At 42.3% G+C, this 24,275-nt stretch overlaps 2 protein-coding genes across 3 annotated transcripts in view; both read left to right on the top strand.

Moving 5' to 3' along the window:
- The window catches only part of LAPTM4B (lysosomal protein transmembrane 4 beta), a 133,877-nt gene that overhangs the window by 51,272 nt on the left and 58,330 nt on the right, over positions 1-24,275 (top strand). The gene's annotated exons all lie outside the window — the stretch shown is intronic.
- Positions 48-23,349, top strand: MTDH (metadherin). 2 transcript variants are annotated; one of them, XM_082236226.1, is made up of 13 exons: positions 48-717; positions 9,513-9,617; positions 10,540-10,624; positions 11,440-11,616; positions 11,866-11,934; positions 12,715-12,933; positions 13,921-14,007; positions 14,458-14,556; positions 16,763-16,890; positions 17,167-17,286; positions 17,617-17,733; positions 20,535-20,691; positions 21,608-23,349. In XM_082236226.1, exons 1-13 carry the CDS (start codon positions 274-276, stop codon positions 21,676-21,678), a joined length of 1,878 nt encoding a protein of 625 aa, XP_082092352.1. In that variant the 5' UTR covers positions 48-273; the 3' UTR covers positions 21,679-23,349. The 2 variants fall into 2 exon arrangements, with proteins under 2 accessions (XP_082092352.1, XP_082092353.1); XM_082236227.1 differs by having other exon boundaries at positions 54-717; positions 12,715-12,960.

The following is a 24,275-nucleotide window of genomic DNA, read 5'->3' on the forward strand; positions in this document are numbered from 1 at the left end:
TCCTTGAGCTTCACGTGACCCCTTTCCGTCACCGCCGCCCCGTGCGCGCCCGCCCGCCCGAACGCTGCGGCCGCCGACGTTCGGCGGCGGAGGGGTGACGTTGCGCTCTTGGGCCGAATCAAGTCAGTCAGCGGCGCAACCGCCGCCTCTCTCGCTCCTCCGGCTCGGGGCGGCGGCGGGAGACCCGAAGGGCTTTCGGCTTCTCGGAGGGTGAGCGATGCGCTCGGCGTGAGGCGAGTTTCTGCTCTTGTCGCGGCCCCCGCTGCTCCAGCCATGGCTTCGCCGAGCTGGCAAGAGGCTGTGGCCCAGCAGGCCGAGGAGGTGTCGGCCCGGCTTCGGGATGCGCTGTCGGCCGGCGTGGGCCTGCTCCGCACCGAGCTGGGCCTGGAGCTGCCGCCGGGCCTGGAGCCGCAGCGCCTGCCCACCTGGCTGGTGCTGCTCTCCACGTCCGTCCTGGCGCTGCTGCTCCTGCTGGCGCTGCTGTGGGCCGCGGCCTGCGCCCGGGCGGGGGATGCTGCTCGAAGGAAGAACCGCCTCAGGAGAACCGCCGAGGACGACGACGACGAAGAGGACGAGGAAGAAGTGGCGGCGACGCGGGGCCTGACAGCAGCAGGAGGAGGCCCTCCTCACAAGGGGGTCCCTGGGACGATGCTCCTGCTGAAGGGAGACGAGCAGAAGAAGAGGAATAAAAAGAGGCCGCTGGAGAAAACGGGCAGGGTGAGTGGAAACACGGTGGGAAAAGAGAACATTTGCATGGGTGGCTGTCGGTGGAATGGAGGGAGTTTCAGTGTCTTGACCCAACATCATAAGAAAACTGTAGCGCTTCTGGTTCTGCTTCACACATTCTGCATATCACAACGGTGTTCGTGTATGTGTTTAATTGAAAGCGCTTGTGGCTGCACCTGATGTTGCATTTCTAAATATGTTCCTTTTTTCTCCTCATTCCCCCCCCCCATTTCTTTTTTCCTGCTTTTCCAAGTACTGTCTGAAGCAGAGAACTGCAGCTGCAGTTTTACATGAATTTTGCGCCTTGAGGTTTTTCTTATCAAGGATGTAATGTCTACAAGCACCTGTGAGCGTGAACAGTCAATTTGCAGGTTCTAGCTGACGGCAAGACAGTTTGCACCAGCTCTCTTCTTACCAGTGAACATATACGTACTGCAGTATGGGTGATTTTCTCATTTGAGGATCCACGTGACTTCCCCTACACACAGTGTGTTGAATAGTTGACCTTTAGGACTTCAACATAAAACTTTCTAACTTTATCTCATTTGGTGTAGATAAGTCTGTTAATAATAATATGTTTTAATCCTAGGTATACATTGGACTCAGCCTTGATCAACCTGGTAGAATGGGTTGTATAGTCACTCTTTTATTCACACAGCTCTCATGGTCAAAGTAGTTAAAAAGTGGCTATTCTCCCTCTTTGAGTGGTCTGGGAGTAGACGGACAAGGAAGATTATTCTGGATTTGGAGACTGAATATTAAAAAGCAAATTAACATGGAAGTGAACAGGCCTGGAAATTTCCTGCCCTTGGTGCTTTCTAGAAAGAAGTGACATCTAAGCATTTACGGTAGTTTTCAGACATGTGCAAAATGCTTGTCTAAAAGTTTGATACTAGCTCCTATAAATTTGAGGGTTTCTGTTCAATAGCATCCTATAGCCTAGATTGTGTCACATCTCATTCTTTTTTGTTGTTGAGAGTGGTACAATTTTAGGCAAGATAAATAGTAATACTGTATAAACTTGAAATCAACTGAAGCCTCTGTGGGTGGTACATTGGCAATGTTTTAAGATGGTATTGACAGTTTTCAATGGGCTAAAATGGTGTTCATGTTAAACTTGTCGCTGTTGAGAGATTTAATAAACAGGGCAAGATAAGCAGAGTGTTCAAATATGGTGCCCAAATTTCTCCCCACTTAAAGTGTGGTAGTGATGGATTCTTTAAAGCAGTGCACTGAATTGCTAATGAGGGGAGAAGCCAGTCCAGCAAAATTTGTGGGGCTGGTGGTTTGAGGAGCAATTAGCGTAAAAATGGGCGAATTCCGTGTTCTTGAGAACTATCTGTTGGAATAGCACTTTAGCAGCTTTAGGGGGTTCCTGATTCTATCTTCGTCTTGATGCTCAGGTGAAATCTGACAGGGTCTATCCTTTTCAGATTTTTTCCCCTTCTGGAGACCTAGCTTGTGATTGGTAACTCCACACACTGCAATATGCCTTACGCAGTGCTGTCTTTAAACTGTTTTGTGCCTTCAGAGTCATAAACTGTCCAGAATACCTTGGACCATCTTATTATCTTTCCCGTGGGTTTGATTGTAACTAGACCTCTGTGAACAGGAAAACTCTTTCTACTCATGGAGCAGAAGGAACTGGAATCCAGTTTTTGCCAATCACTCCTTCGCCACTTATACTGCCCCACCCTCATGCAGGTTTTCAAGGGACTGCAATCTCACGAAGGCTAAAATGTAGTAGGGCCAGTTTTGAAACGATAATTTCGAAAGATGGTTAGAGCTTTGTGGCAAATAGTATTTTATTTTATCAAGTTCTGCCCATAATTCCTATGCAGGTAGATTGGGATAGTTTTAAAACTTTGTCAGATGGGTGTTCTCACCCTCAAGAAACCCAAAACCCACTCTCTGTTCTCCTGCCCACACATATAATTATCAGTCTCTATGACAATCTGATCACTCAATTCTCTGGAATCCATTGTCAGCCTCTGATACTGCTGGTCAGTCTGCATGCACATGTACACAGTCTAATGTTAATTCAGGCAGGTCCTTTACTCGTTTAGGAGTTCCCATTGAAAATAATGTGGTGGGGCATCCAGACTAAACAATCTTCCATTCAGACAGCTTTGATTGTAATTTGCAATACCTTACCAATTAGAACTCTTCTGGGCACAGTCATTTGCATATAAGAGAGCATTCCTCACTGAAGCCCACCACCAGTCATATCTTTGCTGGGAAGTTTCAATTTCCCTCAGTGCCTGTGTGGTGCTAACTGGCTCCTGACTGTCACTTACTTCAAGCTAGAGTGTTGTGTGCTGTTGAAAGAGAGCTACTCAAGAGTTCAGCAGACCCCAGACTGGAAGGAATGAAGCAGCAGCAGGTATCCAAGCAAGGGAAAAATTCCTTCTTCATTCTTGCTTTTACAGTCCTTCCCGAGGGAAAAGTTATAGGAGAAAAGGCTTCCCCTCCACTGTAGCTGTCCCTGCCTTTTATTCTTTTTCAAACTCTAGGAAGGGAAAGTCTTTTTCCTCGTTTTATAAAAACACCCCTTTTCAATGAAGAATTAAAGAATGGCTGGTTTGCTGCTGTAGCTGTGTACATTTTACTGAGAGAAGAAAAAAAGGTTTTGCAACTATTTTAGAGGTGAGCTTTCCCTTCTCTCCCTCTGTTATTTCCTTGGACATATTGACAGCAGAAACCTCTAGTTGTTCAATGCATAGCACATGAGGTTGAGAAGCATGAGATGGGAATTGAATCCCACGAGTGGGTAGATGCCCTCATTTACCTTTTGAATATCTGGCAAAAAAAATATGCATCTGTTTTGGTAATTTCATTTATTAGTTAACCTGTAACCAAGGTTCACTGGGCCACAAACAAATTAATATTAAAAATCCAATAAAACAACCATATAATATCAGAGAACCACATCATTCTCATGACATGGCCAAAAGAAGGAGCTCCTAGGACTTGCACACACACTGCAAAACGCCACAGCAGCAGAAAGGAATCAGACATACCTTGGAGTATTTGCCTCTCTCTTGCACCAGCCTCAACACCAAGTTATAGTTGCCAATAACATAAGGGCTGCTGAAGGAATCCTAGCTGCTTGGAACAATAGGAGGCTGGATTCCAGGTTATCATCCCACACGAAAGCAAGGGGAGGAGCTTTAGACATCTAAGCACACCTCAGTCAATCAACATGTGTAATGCAAGAACCAATACTTAGGCTTCTGCATGGGCCAACACCCCTGCTATTTTGCTTGACAGGCTGACCCAGCTTGGCATCCCAACATGCCTCTTTGTCCCTGTCCAGCCCTAACCATAAAGTGTACTTAATTAGTAGACTGTGTAGGAGCCATTGCCTCAAAGCCTGTCAAGTTCCCTGAGGCCAGCTGAAGCCAGATTATTTTAGGGTTGAGGAGAAGATCCATATCTACTATTCCCCAACAACAAATAAGCAATGTGTGTGGCAAAGTCATAGGCTTTTGTTGATTAGCCTCCATGGTGGAGAAGATTTTGAAAGGGAAAGTTTGAAGTATTTCTTATAAACCACTCAGGGCTATAACAATAAAACATAAAACACCATTAAAATGATACAATAATCATTAAAGTGACAGGCTAAACAGCTGTCATTTAAACTAGTTTCCAACTACCAGAGATTCCCCTTGTGCTAAATCCTGTAGCTCTTTAGCCATCAGATCTCAAGTATGGGATGACTTTGTAACTCCAGTCAGGCCCTCTCCTGCATTCGAGCTCCCCTAACTTCTGCCACATGCCATGGCCACTTTTGTATCAGCACCACAGCCTTGGTTCTCCCTAAGTCTTTTGTGAAATTTTGCCCCACCCTATGCATTGCATGGGACGCAGGTGGCGCTGTGGGTTAAACCTCAGCACCTTGGACTTGCCGATCGTCAGGTCAGCGGTTCGAATCCCCGCGGCGGGGTGCGCTCCCGTTGCTCGGTCCCAGCGCCTGCCAACCTAGCAGTTCGAAAGCACCCCCGGGTGCAAGTAGATAAATAGGGACCGCTTACTAGCGGGAAGGTAAATGGCGTTTCCGTGTGCTGCGCTGGCTCACCAGATGCAGCTTGTCATGCTGGCCACGTGACCCAGAAGTGTCTTCGGACAGCGCTGGCCACCGGCCTCTTAAGCGAGATGGGCGCGCAACCCCAGAGTCGGACATGACTGGCTCGTACGGGCAGGGGTACCTTTACCTTTATGCATTGCATAGATTACCCTTGGAACCCTTTCCAAGTTCCAACTGTACAATTCTGTGATTATGCCTCAGATTTTAGCATTGTTTGCTGCAGGACAGGCATGTGACTATGACAGGAGATGTAATCCCATAGTGTATAATGTGATTGCTTTATGCTGTGGTGTAGGCAAGAATTGGGCTGCCATAGTCAGATCGCTTGATGTTTCTCCTCTCCCTACTGCTGTAGTACTTTGTGCAAGAGAGAAGATCAAGTTTTCAAAGCCTGGTTGTTGAGCCATGTTCTTTTTTGATATTTTTGACTGTCCTAGCTGAGAGATTTCATCACTTTCCATAGGGTTATTTGTTTCAGTTGCTATTACCAGCTTCTGGACAGAGAAGCAGAAAATCTTCTAAACTTGAACTAAACTATGTGTTTTGCCTAAGAAATTGTGTCAAGGCTGCTGGGAGTATATCATAATATGTATAAAGGTTAGATTCTTTACCCCATTTCAATCAAGGATTGGATGTAATTGTAGAAGGGAGTATTCTGCAACTGTTGCCTTTTCCAGCAGCTCATGTTGTAAAATGAGAATTTGACACGAACTCAAACTACTGTAGTTATATTTAGAAATTGGTTTCATGACACTGCTAACTTCGGGCTCCTATGTTTGAAAATAAAGCATTTATAATAAAGTTTTAGGCATGTCTCAAATATTTTCAAGGTTTTTTTGTAGGAAACACTACTGTTCTGGATTTTAAATATAACCTTATCCAACTTTTACTCTTAAAGTTGTAATATTTGGTGAATAAAAACTATGCCATCCAAGTGGTTCCAGGGCATGTCAAATAATGCACATTAGCTATTAAAGTGTTTATTTTAAAGTTCTTCTTTTTTTTTTTGTAAATTTGTAAAATGTTGCTCCAAAATCCTCTAACTGGAGATCTCTTACTAGTGAGCTTCATCTTTGTTTTGTTGTGAATTGTGACTGTGTGTCAGATACAGAAAGTAGACATTAATTTAAGGGGGTGTATCTCAAAATATTGGATTTTTGCAGTAATCCTGTAGTGATGTCTGCCTGGAAAATACACTAATTCTTCACACAGGGAATTGAAGGCGAAACACATAGGCCTGATTCAAATGTCACATTCTGAACCTCCAAGCCATGGTTTGGATAATAGGAAATGAACTTGAGTGCAATCTACCTTTTTGATAACTATCTTCCTTCATCTGAACTAAGCCATTATAATGTCTTCTCTTAATCCTAGAGCTCTCTGCTCTGAGGCAGAAGAGTAGGTGCTATTTCAAATTCTTTCAATTTTTGAGCAGTTTCTTTGGGGTTCTAAAGCAGGATGGGGAACTACTGGTCTGTGGGTCAGAAGTGGCCCATGGTACACATACAGTCCCATTTGGCCCACAGCCTCTTTTCTTCTTTGGCCTCCATTTAAGCCAGCTTAATTATGATCCATAAAAGTGGAGTTGCCAAAGAAGCAGGGCACATGAAGTATTTTGGGGGTTGTCAGTGTGAAGGGAGTGCAGAGGTCAAGTTTCTCAAAAGGCTTCAATGAAAGGCTTAAGCACCACCTGCATGTTTTTCCATTGAAATCAGTGAGATTCACTGGATCATACCCATTGTTATTGCAGAGACTAATTTTAGTTGTAGATGAGATGATGCCTCAGATTCTTAACTCAACATTCTTATTTCGCTTCTATTCTGCCTTTGGTTCATGTAATTGAAGGCAGTATACCTCTAGGTTTCCAGTGAAAGACCTCCTTAGCTTTGGTACTGTAATATCACTGTTCTTTAACTGCATAATATTTAGGATAGGATTTGCTTTTGTGGCCTTGGATTACATGCAATTGAAAGAAACATCAATGTTATTTGAGGCTTGGAAATTAAGCAGTGTCACTCATTTAACTTTTTCCACTTTTTGTGGATAAGTGATACTTACTGTTAATACTCATTTTATTTTAAAATCAGATATCTGTATTGTTAATAAATAAATCATCTTAAATAGTAATATATACATTTATATGCCCCATTGGTAAGAATACTGAGAAGAAAATTTAGCTCTTAATTATAATAAGATTAAGGGGAAAAGGTATAAATAAGCACGATTCAAACTAGAGTACAGTGGTACCCCGCAAGACGAACGCCTCGCAAGACGGAAAACCCGCTAGACGAAAGGGTTTTCCGTTTTGGAGGCGCTTCGCAAAACGAATTTCCCTATGGGCTTGCTTCGCAAGACGACAGCCCATAGGGAAATCTCAGGGACAGCGGGGAAGCGCAGCGCGTCTTCCCCACTGTCCTCGGACCTCCTCCCGCCGCCGGGCATCGGAACGAAGCTCTGATGCCCGGCGGGGGGGGGGGAACGTCTCCTCCCGCCGCCGGGCATCGGAACGAAGCTCCGATGCCCGGCGGGGGGGGAAACGTCTCCTCCCGCCGCCGGGCATCGGAACGAAGCTCCAATGCCCGGCGGGGGGGGGACGCCTCCTCCCGTCGCCGGGCATCGGATGGCTTTCCTGAAGACTTGGGGTGGGAGGAGGGTTTTCCTTCCCACCGCCAACATTCAGAATGCTGTCCTTGGACCTCCTCCCGCCGCCGGGCATCGGAACGAAGCTCCGATGCCCGGCGGGGGGAACGTCTCCTCCCGCCGCTGGGCATCGGAACGAAGCTCCGATGCCCGGCGGGGGGGGGAACGCCTCCTCCCGCCGCCGGGCATCGGATGGCTTTCCTGAAGACTTGGGGTGGGAGGAGGGTTTTCCTTCCCACCGCCAACATTCAGAATGCTGTTCTGAATGTTGGCGGTGGGGAGGAAAAACCCTCCTCCCACGCAAGCCCCGGGAACAGAGGGAAAGCGCTGCGCGCCTTCCCCTCTGTTCCCGTACCTGTCCTGAAGGCTTGTGGTGCGGAGAAAAGCCCTTCTCCGCACCGCCAGCCTGGCAAGCGGTTTCCCTAGGAACGCATTAATTGATTTTCAATGCATTCCTATGGGAAACCGTGCTTTGCAAGACGAAAAACTCGCAAGAAGAAAAAACTTGCGGAACGAATTAATTTCGTCTTGCGAGGCACCACTGTAGAATAAAAAAAAAATCCTTCTTTGTTAAATTTGACATCTATCTCAAATTTCATAAACTTGAGAAAGGGTTATAACTAACCCAATAGCTGCTTGCTATTCCAAAATTCTATGAATTGTACCTAATCCTATTCAGATCTGATTACCTTTTCCCCTTGGTAAACTCAAATAGACAAGTAATTTGACTCGAACAGCTATTCCCCATAATTTGATATACCATTCCTTCAAACTAGGAATTTCTCCTTCCACCATACTTGGCATATAGAATCTGTGCTGCCACTATTGTATGACATGACAAATTTCCCCCCTCCATGGGTACTTTCCAAATATGTGAGCAAAATTATTTGGCGGTCCTTCCAAAGCATATATTTCAAAGTAGAACTTACATCGGGTATTATTTCTTGCCAATATTCTTAGCTTCAAGGTTCTCCCACCAACAGTGTATAAAATTGACTCTAGTTGAACCGCAATTCCAACAACTATAATTACTGGTATTAAATGGGTTAAATACAATAATATCCGGAGTTTTTCTGCATTATATATTAAAGTTAATGAAGCGGTATGATTGTATTTTTCCCCCAGATATACTTCCAGTTTTCAGTTGGAATAGAGATCCCTATCATTATTCCTATCACCTGTATCCATAATTCAGTTAATCGTTTAGATGTCTCACATTGTCATAGCCAATTTATTAGAAAATTTCTAATTTGGAAATATTCAAATAGAGCAAGTTCTGTATTTTTTATGCATTCTTGCATCTCATCCTGAGATTTTACTTGATTATAAACAATCCAATCTTTGAATTTCTCAAAGCCTTTTCTCTGCCAATTTGTAAATTGGCTTATGCTTTCATTTTTATTAAGCTGTGGGTGGAATAGCACTGAAGTGTTTGGCGATACCAATGAACACAGTTTGTTTGTAAATTGAGCCCATATTTTCAGTAATACTGGGGAAATACTACTAGCTCCCTTTTCTGTCTTTGCTTTCCATTCATAACAGTGCATTTGGTGGAATTTTAACAAAACCTTGGGCAGTATTCAACAAACTCATCAGGACAAGGATTTACACTTGCACAATGGATTTTCCCTCTCTTCTCCTCCATTCATGCCCTGTGCCCTCCCCAGATCTGTGCTGGGAAGCCCCTAGAACAGATTGCAGGGGCAGGAGAGGGGGATTCCTGTTTCAAAAGCAGAAATCCTTGCATTAAGCAGTTGCGTTACTCAGCACTACTTCAGATACAACCCTTTGCTGTGACTCTATTATGTAACCGTGACCCAGTCAGCAATTCATATTAAACCACTTTCTTGGTCATATTAAATTGTAGTGAATAGTTGTTAAGTGAAAGTTTTAAGATTCTGTTCTAAACTAGAAGTGAGCAAAAAAGTAGTGGATAGGTAAGTATGTCACATTGGCAGACTTCGGTAGAATTAAACATTTAGACTGAAAAACAGTGAAATACAATGTGTAGTTATGTGAACTCTGTCTAAAATTAATGTGACAATTTTCTGATTTCTAGCTTAATGGTCAACCTGCTCATGAAGTGTCTGAAGAGGAAGTAATACAGACAGTTCGAAGAGACAACCTTAAACAGCAGTCAGAGGCAGAAAAGAAAGCTGAAAAGGTTGGTTATTTGTAAGTGATGGAAAACTGTAGATAATATATATAAGTTGATAGTGTCTAAAGCAAATTTCAGGCAAAGGCTCTGCTATTTTGACTAGTGTTGGTAACCAGCCAAAAATCTGTATTTGCCACCAGCAAATAGTCTTGTTGCACCATCCAATCTTTACAATCACATTGAGCTTTGTGCCTCTGAGATCTAGTCTGACTAGAAGCAAGTCCTGACTTCCATGCTTGGAGAAGGGTGCATACTTCCTTGACCTCATACCGATTTCAGGAAAGCTTATAAAGCAACTCAGTGTAGCATCAGAAGAAAGCACCTGCCCTTCTGACTCTACCAAAGTACAGGAATTGTTACTAGATTAAAAAGAGAAGCAGTCCATTTCTCAACCTCTGGTTCATATCTTAATTTCTTGTGTTTGACATAAAGTCTACATTGTGACTACATTGTTTTTATACAGGAATACATTTTTTAAAAAATAACTCCCATGTGCAACCTCAGTATTTGACAATACTGTCAACCATAATCATTGGTATGCTTATTGTTAACAATAGACTCTTTCAGCACAATCATAAATTTGTCTAATTAGAATAGAGATGCACCAAGTTCAATGGGGCTACTAGAAAAGGGGGACTACCCAGGTAAATGGGTTGAGGATAGCAGCCATAATTTGTACGATGTTTTATAAAATACATCTCTGTTTAAGTAATACATTTTAATCAATATTGGCGTTTATGAAGCTCAAGTTTTTAAAACCTATACTTTTGCTTTGGGGCATTTTTAGACCCCTTATGAAATGCCTGTACTGCAGTGTGAAGCAGTGCATTTCAAAAAGATGACTACTTAATGTAACATAACTGTGCAACTTTAGGTATTTTGATAGCTTAAATTAATATTGATAGAAAATACTTACTTTTTATTTTAGTCAAAGAAGAATAAGAAGAAACCAAAGGGAGATGCTAAAACAGTTCAGGACCAGTCACGCGTTGATGGAAAGGAAGTTGATGAAGGTACTAAAAAGCATGTATTTAAAAATAAATAAATAAAAATCTGTGTGCTCCTTTGGGAGGAAGGGCAAGTTAAAAATTTAATAATGGTGCTATTAATAAAAACATTTTAAGAAATTTGTGGTTCATTTTATTACGGTCTTTAAAATGAAACCTGTTTTTAATCTGTTAATAGGTTTGAACTCTTTGCTTTAATGGGTCAATTTATCCATATGGAGCAGCAAGCTGCCAGTTCATGTAATTGTAGAATATAATTGTGTTACGATTGCTGCCTAAATTACAGGTTTTATCAGATAATCTGAGGTATCAGACTTGAACTGGCATTGTATTTTCAGTGTTGGGAAGGAGCAAACATTTCAGAATGTGTTTTGGGGTTTGGGTGTGATTACTGCACTTGAGTTGGAGGAAATTCAATAAAAGCAACTTGGGTGTAACTATTAGAATGATTTTCCTTCATAGCTATTAAAAAAAATGCCCACAAGATTTCAAGACAGCCAGAGTTTGCACCTGCAATGATGACATTTGAAAGTGGGGAAAGAACCGTTTGAGAGAGCATCAAGCTATATAACTGTATGTGGAAGTGAAGCTGGATATTGAGGGACTTTCAATATGTATTTAGCAAACAGGGACCTGTGGTAGGCAATAAAAATTATGGGTAAGTGGTCTTTCAGATCAGTTTGTCTGCCATTTGGTGACTCCCTCATTGAGCAACTTCTGACAAGCTTTTGAGGAACACCCAACATTCACTGAAATACAGTTTGAAAACCACTGAGATAGGTTACTACCTCTGTTTTAACTAATGGCTTTTTATACCTCAGGCGCTTGGGAAACAAAAATCAGTAACAGAGAGAAACGGCAGCAGCGTAAACGTGACAAGGTACTGACCGATTCTGGGCCAGAATCAAATCTACCAGCTATGGAAAATTCAGTTACAATCTCCACTGAACAGCTAACATCTGCAACATCCCTTTCAGTTGGTACCAGAAAAAGCAAAGGTAGATATGTGACTCTTGTTCTAGTTTTGTTTTTCACTTCTCGTCTTAGGGGGCAGGGCAGCAACACTTAAAGAACAAGAGAAGAATACAGATTACACACTAATAATTGAAACTCTGCTCTGTTGATTTAATTAACGCTTTTAAAAGGTGTTAACTAAAAAACATGGAGCCTAGGATTGCCTATCCATCAGCATAAATAAAAGGATTATAGTAGGATATTTAGTCACTAATGTAGCTTTTCTTAATCAGGTGATCCTGTTCTGAATGCTCAAATTAGTAATCCTAAATCTGGAAAAGGAGAAATTACACTTCAGCAAGGTAAGGACTATTTACTGCATATAATAACCTAATTGGAGTTGTGGTACTGCCTATAATTTTGTGCACTGGTTCACACGGAGCTTTTGCATAGTTATGTGAGGTGTAATGTATTGCATAATTACTATACAGTTTTTCCCCCTAACTCAAATTGTGTAGTTTCAGCTTCTTTCTTTTTTATAATTCTGCTGTCAGTTACTTTTTACTAACCTGCATTATTAGTAAAAACCATTAATTTCTCTTAACATAGATGAAGAGAATTGACGTTGGTAATAATAGGAATATGTTGTTGTGATTGTGTTAATTATGAGGCTTTCAGCCTGATCTTACATCCATTTGCTCAGAATTAAATACAACTGAGTTTTGTGAGACACATTGTCAAGTGTTCACAATACGATTAGTACAGATAGGGAGAAGTGGTCTTTTTGTAGATCTAGTGAAGGCTAAATTTCACCCATTTTTATATAGTTACTGCCCTCTGGATAGTTATGGCAAAAAACTGATAGTGACTGCAACTATGAACAGAGATACACATGAGTGATATTCACTTAAGTTAACCAGCTTTTCCTGAGCAAGAATTGAAGAAAAAGAAGAGGGCTGGATTAGAAATGAGATAAGAGCAGAATAACAACAACAAAAAGTTCAGTGGAAATGCTAATGCAATCTTGGTATTTTTATGAGCTTCCCTTGGCAGAATATGACTTTTATTTTTTTTTAATCAGGTACATTCATGGTATCAACTAAAACACATGTTACAATTAAGTATATGTTTGTGTTAAAAAGCTCCTTCAGGACTGAGTGAAGGCCCCACAGTAAATGGAGGCAACTGGAACGAAAAGCCTGTAAAGCTTTCTCCTCAGATTGGTGCAAGTGAGGAGAAGTGGAGTTCAGTATCATCTTCTGGTAGCAAAAGGAAGAATGAGACATCAGCTTGGGGAAAAGATGCTGGAGATCATGGAAATGGGAAGGACTGGGGAGTTTCCCTGGTGGGCAGAACCTGGGGCGAGCGCACTTTGTTCCCTGGTATTGGTAAGTGCTTGTTTCTCTAAGAACAAAAACTGTCTTTAAGAAATGGCATTATGTATCTTTAACGTCTTGCCCAACATTCTTCTTTCAGCTCTCATTGTAACAAAATTCTTTGAGTAATTGATTAGGAAGCTTTAGCCTTTCCTTTTATATGCTATGGTTAAGGTACAAAGAGCTACTTGTGGCCCATGTGGAGATTAGCTTCTTAACAGCAGATATCCGTGCAGGGTATCGTTGGAACCCTACTCATCCATCTCTCAGTCAGCTTGGACTTTAAGAAACAATCTGTGTAAATAATCAGCTGTATAAATAATCAGCTTCATTCAGCTTCTGTGGAAAGGGCAGAAGTGTAAAAATGTGTAGACTGGGTTGAAAATACTCTTTAATTTAAAGTTTCAAGGATTTCTGTTTCCAGTTCCAGAGTGTATTTCTCTTTTCCCTAACTTTAATCTGAAAACTCAAAGCAAGAGTTAAAATTCAATCCAAATTGTTACTAATAAAATTAAGAGCATTTCTGAAAGAAGAAGCATCATTTTTTGCTATTACCTGCTGAAGATAAAATTTTAAGGTGTTATTATCCACAGCTTACAGTAATGCTTGTTTGAAGCACAGCACCAGGTAGCTGATTGATCTAGTAGATTCCTAATTCATTGTTTGGGGGGGGGGTTATAAAGGCATAAGGCTTAGAAGAAGAATGATCTTGCAGTCTTTGAATAAGGTGAATTAGAACTATGACACTTGTGAAATTCCAGGCCGTTAGCTTATTTTACTTGTTACAATGAAATGAAACATGGTAGAGTCAAATCCTTGGCTACAATGTTACAAGATGTTGTATTTGTACAATGAATCTGGAATATTTTGTTTCGGAAAATCATTGGAAAAAGCTAGTCTTGTAAGAGGCTTGTCTTAATATGTGCCTAATTTTCAGTGGCAAAAATAGGTTATTTTGTATTTTTTCAACAGCCTGGTCTGGAGTGGATGGAAGGATTAATCCTCCTGAACAGAGTCCTACTTCATTCACTTCACTGGGGCTAAATCCTCCAGTTTCTGGTAATATTTTAAAATTGCTCTACAGATGACCTTCATGCTTAGGTTATACGCTTCTGAAAACCTCTGGTCATCTATGTTAATTGAATCAGTTGTTGCATATAAATTTGGAAAAACTTATGTATAAAATGTATATGGTAGTTAATAGACTGGTTTTCAGAAATGTCAACTATCATTATTGGCTTAGCAGACACTACTAAAATACTTCATTCTCTGTATTTTCAGAATAGGGTAGGATGTTTGATCATATGTAAATCAGCTTTTCTCTTTGGGTTTAATCGGTAATATCAGGGACAGCAAAGAAGCAAGTTAATCCATTGCATGTAGAATTCTCAAAACACTAGGCCCTTTTCCATTTGAAATATCTTAATATGTAGTAACATGCCTATCAGTTCATAAAGCTTATTCTGTGTGTGTGTGTGTGTGTGTGTGTGTGTTTTGTCTTCTTTTCAGGAGCCAGCAGTGAATCTGTTCCTCAGCCTACTACTACAGACTTCCAGTGGGATTTAAATCGTAATCAGGCGCATATTGATGATGAATGGTCTGGGTTAAGTAAGTTCTTCTTTAAAAACCTTGTACGACTTACACTAGAAAGATTTACATTCATATTCCTAATCATCCATTTGTCTTCTACAAATGGGACCAGGTGTTTATCCACATGCTTTTAACAATGAAGTGTGGTTTTACTATCCTAAAATCTAAGAAATATATTGTGACATGCATTTTGGGGAGCAGAGTCTGAATTTATTCAATGCATGAGGTGCCTACTTAGTGTGTAAGTTGAAGTACACCTAGGGGGGGGGGGAATGCTTTTTAAAAATAAAACGAAGGCCAAAAGGCTAAACTATGCAAGAGACACTCACCCATGAAAGCTTCCACTACAATAAATTAGTCCTGCAAACTATTCATTGTCTCTGCTAACATCTGCATGACTCCCTCCATGGGGTTCATTTAACTGTGTTATTTCAGTGGTACAGATCTTTTGAGACATTTGTGCAAGCAAACTGACTTATACTTTAAATAGAGCATCTTTCAGATCAGATTGCAATTTTGCTTCTAAATACAGTGGTACCTCGCAAGACGAATGCCTCGCAAGACAAAAAACTCGCTAGACGAAAGGTTTTTCCGTTTTCGATTTGCCTCGCAAGACGAATTTCACCTATGGGCTTGCTTCGCAAGACGAAAACGTCTCGCGACTTTGTTTCCTTTGTCTAAAAACAAAGACATGTTTTGTTTATAAAGTTAATTTATTTTCCCTTCAATTTTTGAACTGCTCTTTACAGTATGTGTGACTTTAAAGAGCAGTTAATAAACTGTTGTTGTACCAAATTTGGCTTTGTTTGGACTTTTTTTTTACCATAGGAACGCATTAATTGATTTTCAATGCATTCCTATGGGATTTCGTGATTCGCTAGACGACAAAACTTGCGGAACGAATTAATTTCGTCTTGCGGGGCACCACTGTAGTGTTGGTTTTTGTGCCCTGACAAAGCATGATTGATAGACAAAGCTAGTTTCCATTCAGTGGCGTAGCATGGGTTGTCAGCACCCGGGGCAAGGCAAGTAATTTGCACTCCCTAACCCGTGGATTTGCGCCCCCTAACCCCCAGATGTTGCGCCTGGTGCGGCCAGCCCCCCCCCCCCCGCACCCCCCACGCTACGCCACTGTTTCCATTGGTGTTCCCTTGCTTAGAAATGGCCATCTTCCTCCATGTGTCTTCATTTTAGCGGTAGAGGTGTATATAGAAAGGAGTACTTTAGCCTATTGGAATAGACAACTGATACTTCAGACAATTGTCTACCGTCCATTCCAGCGAACGTCCGCAGCAAACCCGGAAGTACCAGAACGGGTTACTTCTGGGTTTGCCCCATGCGCAGAAGCGCAAACCGCTCTGTGTGCGTGCTCAGACGCGGCGCTTTGCCCTGTATTTGTTTCAGCTAGCTGCCGGGACTCTGGAATGGATCCCGGTCGCAAAACAAGGTATGACTGTATTTGGAGGGAGTGCTGATAGTCCCTAGCTCTATAGGGGTCAGAGGCAATCTTAGTGGAGCAAAACTCCTTCTGGCTACCTGCTGTACAGTGGTACCTCGGGTTACAGACGATTTGGGTTACAGACTCCACTAACCCAGAATTAGTACCTCGGGTTAAGAACTTTGCTTCAGGATGAGAACAGAAATCGCGCGGTGGCAGCAGGAGGAGGCCCCATTAGCTAAAGTGGTACCTCAGGTTAAGAACGGACCTCCAGAACGAATTAAGTTCTTAACCCGAGGTACCACTGTAACTGCAAATGTCTCCCAGTGGGAACAGAAACACAGTCAGTTGACCAGTGACACGGTCACTGTCTGGAATTACCCATCTTGCATTCTACAGGAACCAGGCAGATGATGCTATTGGTGCTGGAAAAATAGTTCCGGTTGGTACAACTGCCTTTAAAAAACTAGCTTTTGCTTTTTAATAGTTGCTGCTACTTTGATTTATGTGTGTTTAAAAATGGTAATTGTAGTAATTTTAAAGGTAACTTCATTGTTTCACAGCAACTGATATTTTTCAAAGTATCAAGTTTAATAGTTATGCTAAAGTATGTTTTCTGTAGTAATATAGCAAATATTTTTTAAGAAAATACTTGACTGATATTTGACCAATAATACTTGACAAATAAAGCAATAATGCACTCTAAAAATTGACATAATTAGTGTGTGATTTGAGTCACATGACTTTTACTGTACTACTTGAAACTTGTTCCTTCATTATTCACAGACGGCCTATCTTCTGCTGATCCCAGTTCTGACTGGAATGCCCCTGCAGAGGAATGGGGAAACTGGGTAGAAGAAGAAAAGACTCATTGCATTCCACAGCTTGAGGAAGCACTATCTGAGGCACAAAAGGTATTGGTATGAGATCTGTTGGAAAGCACATGGAATTAGTGTGATCCTAAAAATGCTTCTTAATTTTTAGAAATTTTTTAGAAAAGATGGACTAATACCATAGACAACTGTTGCTTTCTTGCCATTTTTCTGTGCATTTAATATGCATCCTGATTCTCTGTGTTAAAAACATAACTGAAATGGGTTGGAAAACAGACATAGTTTAATTTCATGGTTATGTAGAGAAGCAGCTTATTCTAATGAAACATTCTCTGTTCTTTTTTGTTTTTATATTAGGCTTCAGATGATGAGAAAGAAAAGACAGAACCAACTCTGCAAAGTACGGCAAGTGGTAAATCAAAGAAGAAGAAAAAGAAAAAGAAGAAGCAGGGAGAAGAGGCTAGCTCTCCTGTACAGGTGAGGCAGAATATTATTATTGCTATTATTATAGATAGATATATTTATACTCTGTCTTTTTACCTGACAGTGGTTCTGACCAATAGAAAAGAACTGCTAGAACGTAATGAAATTGAAATATTTCCCTATTTATTACTATCATGAAATGCTTTATCAATCTTTTAAGCAGAGAGGAGAAAGTTTCATTGCAACTGATTTTAGATTACAAAATTAGGTATTTAAATTCTGGTTCATTACACTGATTTGATCTTGCAGCAGAATTGATTTCACAGGATTAGAAAGAGTGGTTCAAGTTCCTCAGTATCCTTTGTGTTTCTTTTTTCTTGGTAGGATGCTGATGACCTGGAAAGACATGCTGGAGAAGAATTTCCAGAAGATACCTCAAAGGTTCAACAAGAGGAGATAGCTTTCTCTTTAAAGACCATCAGCACTAGTGAACAAGCTGAGGTATAGATAAATAGATCTAGGTGTTCATTAGGCATACTTTCAATACTGACAATCAACAAAAAGCACCCATATTTTTGAGGGTCTAAAGGCTGAGGTATAATTTAACTTTATAAACAAAAAAGTGTTTGTTCCATTTCTCAGGGCCCTTCTACACATGAGCTCCTTATAGATCAGTCTAGACCACAGCATGCCATGAACACAGATCATGTATACAGCAGGAAGAAGTACAGTAGTACCCCGCAAGACGAATGCCTCGCAAGACGGAAAACCCGCAAGACGAAAGGGTTTTCTGTTTTGGAGGCGCTTCACAAGACGAATTTCCCTATGGGCTTGCATCGCAAGACGAAAGTCCATAGGGAAATGCTGGCCGTCGGGAGCAAAGACTTTCGCCCACAGCCGGCCTTCAGAAGAGGACCTCTTCTGAAGGCCGGCGGGGGGCAAAAGTCTTTGCTCCCCCCGCCTGCCTTCCCCCCGCCTGCCCCGGGCGATCTTAAAATGCTGGCGGGCGGGAGCGAAGCGTTCGCTGCCGACCCCCAGCATTTTAAAATCTCCAAGGGACAGCAGAGAAGTCTCTGTCCCGGGGAGATTTTAAAATGCTGGGGGTCGGGAGCGAAGTGTTAGCTGCCGACCCCCAGCATTTTAAAATCTCCCCCTGTCCCGGGGAGATTTTAAAATGCTGGGGGTCGGGAGCGAAGTGTTAGCTGCCGACCCCCAGCATTTTAAAATCTCCCCCTGTCCCGGGGAGGTTTTAAAATGTTGGGGGTCGGCAGCGCTTCGCTCCCGACCCCCAGCATTTTAAAACGCTGTTCCGAAGGGGGGGCGGGGACACCTGCCCCAGCCGCCCCACTTCGGAAAGCTGTTCCGAAGTGGGGCGGGGGGGCGGGAACGCCTGCCCCAGCTGCCCCACTTCGGAAAGCTGTTCCGAAGTGGGGAGGGGGGGCAGGGACGCCTGCCCCAGCCGCCCTCGGAAAGCTGTTCCGAAGTGGGGCGGGGGGGGCGGGGACACCTGCCCCAGCCGCCCCACTTCGGAAAGCTGTTCCGAAGTGGGGAGGGGGGGCGGGGACGCCTGCCCCAGCCGCCCCACTTCGGAAAGCTGTTCCGAAGGGGGGCGGGGACGCCTGCCCCAGCCTCCCCACTTCGGAAAGCTGTTCCGAAGTGGGGAGGGGGGGCGGGGACGCCTGCCCCAGCCGCCCGACTTCGGAAAGCTGTTCCGAAGTGGGGAGGGGGGGCGGGGACGCCTGCCCCAGCCGCCCCACTTCGGAAAGCTGTTCCGAAGTGGGGAGGGGGGGCGGGGACGCCTGCCCCAGCCGCCCCACTTCGGAAAGCTGTTCCGAAGTGGGGAGGGGGGGCGGGGACGCCTGCCCCAGCCGCCCCACTTCGGAAAGCTGTTCCGAAGTGGGGAGGGGGGGCGGGGACGCCTGCCCCAGCCGCCCCACTTCGGAAAGCTGTTCCGAAGTGGGGCGGGGGGCGGGGACGCCTGCCCCAGCCGCCCCACTTCGGAAAGCTGTTCCGAAGTGGGGAGGGGGGGCGGGGACGCCTGCCCCAGCCGCCCCACTTCGGAAAGCTGTTCCGAAGTGGGGAGGGGGGGCGGGGACGCCTGCCCCAGCCGCCCCACTTCGGAAAGCTGTTCCGAAGTGGGGAGGGGGGCGGGGACGCCTGCCCCAGTCGCCCCACTTCGGAAAGCTGTTCCGAAGGGGGGCGGGGACGCCTGCCCCAGCCGCCCCACTTCGGAAAGCTGTTCCGAAGTGGGGAGGGGGGGCGGGGGCACCTTCTGAAGGCGGGCAGGGGGCGAAAGTCTTTGTCCCCCCTGCCTGCCTTCCCAGGGGCTTTTAAATCGCCCCGGACAGCGGAGAAGTCCTCCGCTGTCCCAGGGTTTTTTAAAATGCTGGGGGTGGGAAGAAGAGCCCTTGTCCCCCCCCCCCAGCCTTCAGAAGAGGTCCGGGGACAGATTGTCCCCGGACCTGGTCTGAAGGCGGTTTCCCTAGGAACGCATTAATTGATTTTCAATGCATTCCTATGGGAAACCGTGCATCGCAAGACGAAAAAACCGCAAGACGAAGAGACTTGCGGAACGAATTAATTTCGTCTTGCGAGGCACCACTGTATACATATGCATAGACATCTGTTTGGCCTCTGTAGGAAAGGGGTTTGGGATTCACCTAACAAGCCCTGTTAGTGGAAACCCTGAACAAGGACTTTTGCTTGTGCAGTGGGACTTCCCCCCCCCCACCAAAATAGACTCCCAAGAGGGTAAGGAGAATCCCCAAAAGACTTTGTGGGGGAAGGAGACAGGGGGAATCAGACCATCTGGCAAGTTGCAATGTTTGCGCAGATGGATTGTTTATCATAGCGCAACATAGAATTCCGCCCAGAATCTTTGGACTAGATGAGCCTTTGGTCCGACCCAGAGGGCTGGTCTTACGTTCTTACATTTCTTACTTTGCCATTCTTCCCGAAAGAATATCCTTGCATATGTTACGAGTTCTGCAGAAATCCCAGAGCTGAATCTCAGTGTCAGGCATCTTCAGTGACAATTTTTTTTTATTTAACAAGACCCAGCTATTTAAATATTTTTCTGGCCATTATCCAAGGAAATTTACACTAGTTATAGGTCACAGTTGTAACTTGTTAGTTTTACACTATTGTGTCTGGAAATGATAGCTTCTCATTCTCCTGTTTTGTCACTTAGTCCAAATGAAACATTAAAAATGCACTCAAATGTCTCAGCATCCTCTGCTTTAAACAGTCATAATTAAATGTTGCCAAAAAGTCTGTATTCTAATCTGCAGTTTTTATTTTAGCCTGAGGCGATGCCCTCATTTGCTGTTTCTACTGAGCCATCTGTAACTGTATCAGAGAGTGAATCTGACAAGATAACTTCCCAAGTGCCACAGATGCTACCGGAGACAGAAGTTCCTATTTCTAATGTTAAGCAAAACAGTGTGCCTCCGCCACAGAGTAAGTAATTTCTTCCTCCAGGTGCCTGCTAGACTCAGTGGGAAGTACTCTATTTTCATTCAACCAAATGGTGGTTGTATCAAAACAACCAAGCAGATCTTTTTGCAGATTATGCTTATCCCTCATAGGCATGATTCTGAACATTCAGCATCCATCAGTCTCGTTTTTGAAACCAGTGGGATTTGTATGCACTATGAAAACGTGTTATTTACAGATTTATGTGTTTGAGCTGTCAGGAGGCTCGGAAATTGAGGGTCTTTGTTTCTTGATTATTTTCCTGCACCAGTATGTCACAAAATGAAATTGGCATGTGACACTCTGCCTATAACAAACCACATTTGTGAATGGAAATTGACTTCCCATCTGAAACCCTACAGTCAGCGTAGACAGAACTGGGCTAAATGAACCAATGGCTTGACCCAGTGTAAGATCATTTCTTGTGTTTATGTAGGAAAATCATACCATACTGAACGTCACCACATCAAAAGTCATACCAAGCCATGACATTACCTAGATCAGGCATAGGCAAACTCAGCCCTCCATATGTTTTGGGACTATAACTCCCATCATCCCTAGCTAACAGGACCAGTGGTCAGGGGTGATGGGAGTCATAGTTCCAAAACATCTGGAGGGCCGAGTTTGCCTATGCCTGACCTAGATGTAGAGATAGAGATGTTGCCTTAGTGGAATTTCTAATTTTTGCATTTCCTTACCTGATTAACTCAGTAGAATGAAATGTATGATGTAGAATGAAATGTATGATGAAGAGGTTAAAACAGTTATGATTAAAGCAAGATTTTTGTTATAATATACAATTAGAGGCATGGGAACTTAATAAATATTATTCAAAAAAATTATGAATGAACTGTACATAAATATAATTGACAGTAAATATTCTTTATTCTTAAACTTGTAGCCAAGTCTGAAGAGAGCTGGGAGTCTCCCAAACAAATTAAAAAGAAGAAAAAGGCCAGAAGGGAAACGTGAATTTTCTGAGATGGACGTGTGTTGCAGAAACACTTGTCGTGAAGATTATGCTGTTTATGCAATAATTTGTGAACCTGTACAGAATTTTATATAAATTTCAACAGATTTTTTTAAAAACAAACTGCTTTGAACACAACCATCTTTAAGAACAGGAACAGAAGGAAAATAAGTTGGTGACATAATTTAACAGGAAATATGACAATACTGGAAGACACATTGAAGAGTCTGTTTCAACATATGGGGAAAGTAATTATAAACAACAACTTGTCTTTACAACAGTGCCCTGTTTACAACAGATTATCTCTATTTTACGTGCATTGGAGAAATAGGATTGGTCTTAAAATTTCCTAAATCATCTGTAAAACAGTGTCACTCTGAGTAGTGTCCATTCTGAATTTCTTAATGCCTAAATCAAAGAACTCTGGTTAAATCTGCCATATATTTCTAATACTTAATGGAATGTGCTAATTATAAAGTTAATTATAAGTACAGAGAGCCTGGAGTCATAAATGCTTGCTCTTGAATAGTCCCTCTGACTTAAAGGGAATATTTCAAAATAAGTGGAAAAATTATGACTAGAACCATTCAGTAAAGTCCTTTCTGTAGCATAAGAAATGTGGTCAAGAATGCAAAACTTGCAGAAACTGTTATGAATTAAGAAACTGAGAAAATTGGTCAAAACTTGAGCATGGTTCATGAAGTTGCTTCTGATTAGTCTTCTACTTGAATTACTCAAATAATATATTTTAAAGAAGGGGCTGTATGCTCCAAATCAGTCGTGTTTTATTCCTTTTTAAGGTAATAGGTTAGTTGTTGCCCTTAAAATTTTATTCACATTAATTTTGAAGTTGTATTTCATGTCTCTTCCATGTCCCATTTTTATTTTTATTAAATGTAATTTTAAAGAAAACTTCCATAAACTCTTCAGAGATGTGGTTGAGAATGAAAGAGGGAAATAATGGCTTCAGACAGCTTTAATTGATCTTGAGACCACCTGTATCAGGAAGTGCTTTTTTACTGCCTTAACCTATGTAGAATCTGCATCTAGAGTTCTTAAATGGGATTAGTGTGTTTTGTATTTTTTAAAAAATCATGCAAATATAGCAATTGTAAAACCAACTTTCCTCTTGGAATTATTGATTAAAATGGGAGTTGAGCTGCATCATTTCAGGCACTGTGTAATTACATCACATCCAGCAGGCAGGTATCTATCTATGAATAGTGCATGCTCAGCCATGTACACTGTATATAGCCTTTACAAAATGTTTGTGTGTGTTTTAAAGGACCATAATTAACATAACTTGGTGAGCATCTATTAAAGAAAAGGAATGATTATTTGATGTGATTGGCTTAGGTTTTTCATGTGGCAGAGAAATTGTAACAGTTGTAACCGATGGTACTTACTGACTCTCCCATAATGTTTCATTGTCTAAATCAGAAAATTTGGTAAAAATTTAACTTGCAATGCAAGAACAATTAAAGCAACAAACTGGATTTAGTTGTATTGAAGACAAGCCTTATTGATAGATAGTGTTCCTAATAAACGAATACTAATGTCCACAGGTATTAACTCCTGTTACAGGAACATGGCAGATGTTTACATGTTCAGATGTTTTGTTTAATTCAGTGACATTTCTAAATCAATTTTGTTAAAATAAATTGAGCAAATTGCTAAGATTGTGTTATTTAGTAGTATATAGTACGTAGACTGTCTTATTGAGAAGACACAAGTGTCCATGAAATTATCGAAGGTTGAAATTTGATTTTCAACTATGATTTTTAAAAGAATGTTGAACATGTGAAATCATGTATGTTGTAAATTCCATTCTTCATCAACACCTGCAGAGAGTTCAACCAATTTCATCCACTGACAGTATTAAAAAAAAGTTACAGCCCCTCTCCACACATGATCAAATGTCAGTTTATGTGAAAGGTAGAGAAATGGTAACCGCTATTCATGAAATGTGGTGGGCAATGCCTTTGCTTATGTGATTGGCCTAAGTAAGTGTCCATATATTATGTAGAGTCATTAAATCATGTTTGCTAATTCACAAGAGTTCATTCACCACCATCCCTCCTATTTAAGGAGAATTGTTGAATGGGAAGGATTTATATACATATCTGCTTGCAGGTCAAATGCAAAGTCAGAGGCATTTCAATGTGTTTTGACAGTAAAGCTGCTTGTGTGAGCTTCTCACAAATCAGTGTGACCCAGCTACTAAATGATAGTGTAACGGTATTCTCTAGCATCACAACTTTGGTCACAATCAGCCACTTGCAATTCTAAACCTGCTGTTGAGCAATTTCATGGCATCCTTGCAAAGAACCCTTGTGCTCAGTCAGCTGTGGACAGTTGCCCCACGAACTGGAGATGCTTAAGAATTAATTGGGTTGTCTCTTTGGTGTTACTTTGAACACCAACTGCTGCTTGCAGACTCTGCCCCAAAGTACAGTATTTGTGTTTTTGGAAATCGGATTGAAACTTGTAAAAATTGAAAGTTCTCAATACCTGCTTTTCTCAGTTGTCAGTACTGGAACACTTACCTCTGCAGAGGACTGTAACCTAAAATGTCCTATTTACATCCACTCCAGTCCTA

This window comes from Podarcis vaucheri (genome assembly GCF_965113315.1).
Source record: "Podarcis vaucheri genome assembly, chromosome: 8".
In the NCBI taxonomy this organism is placed as follows: domain Eukaryota; kingdom Metazoa; phylum Chordata; class Lepidosauria; order Squamata; family Lacertidae; genus Podarcis; species Podarcis vaucheri.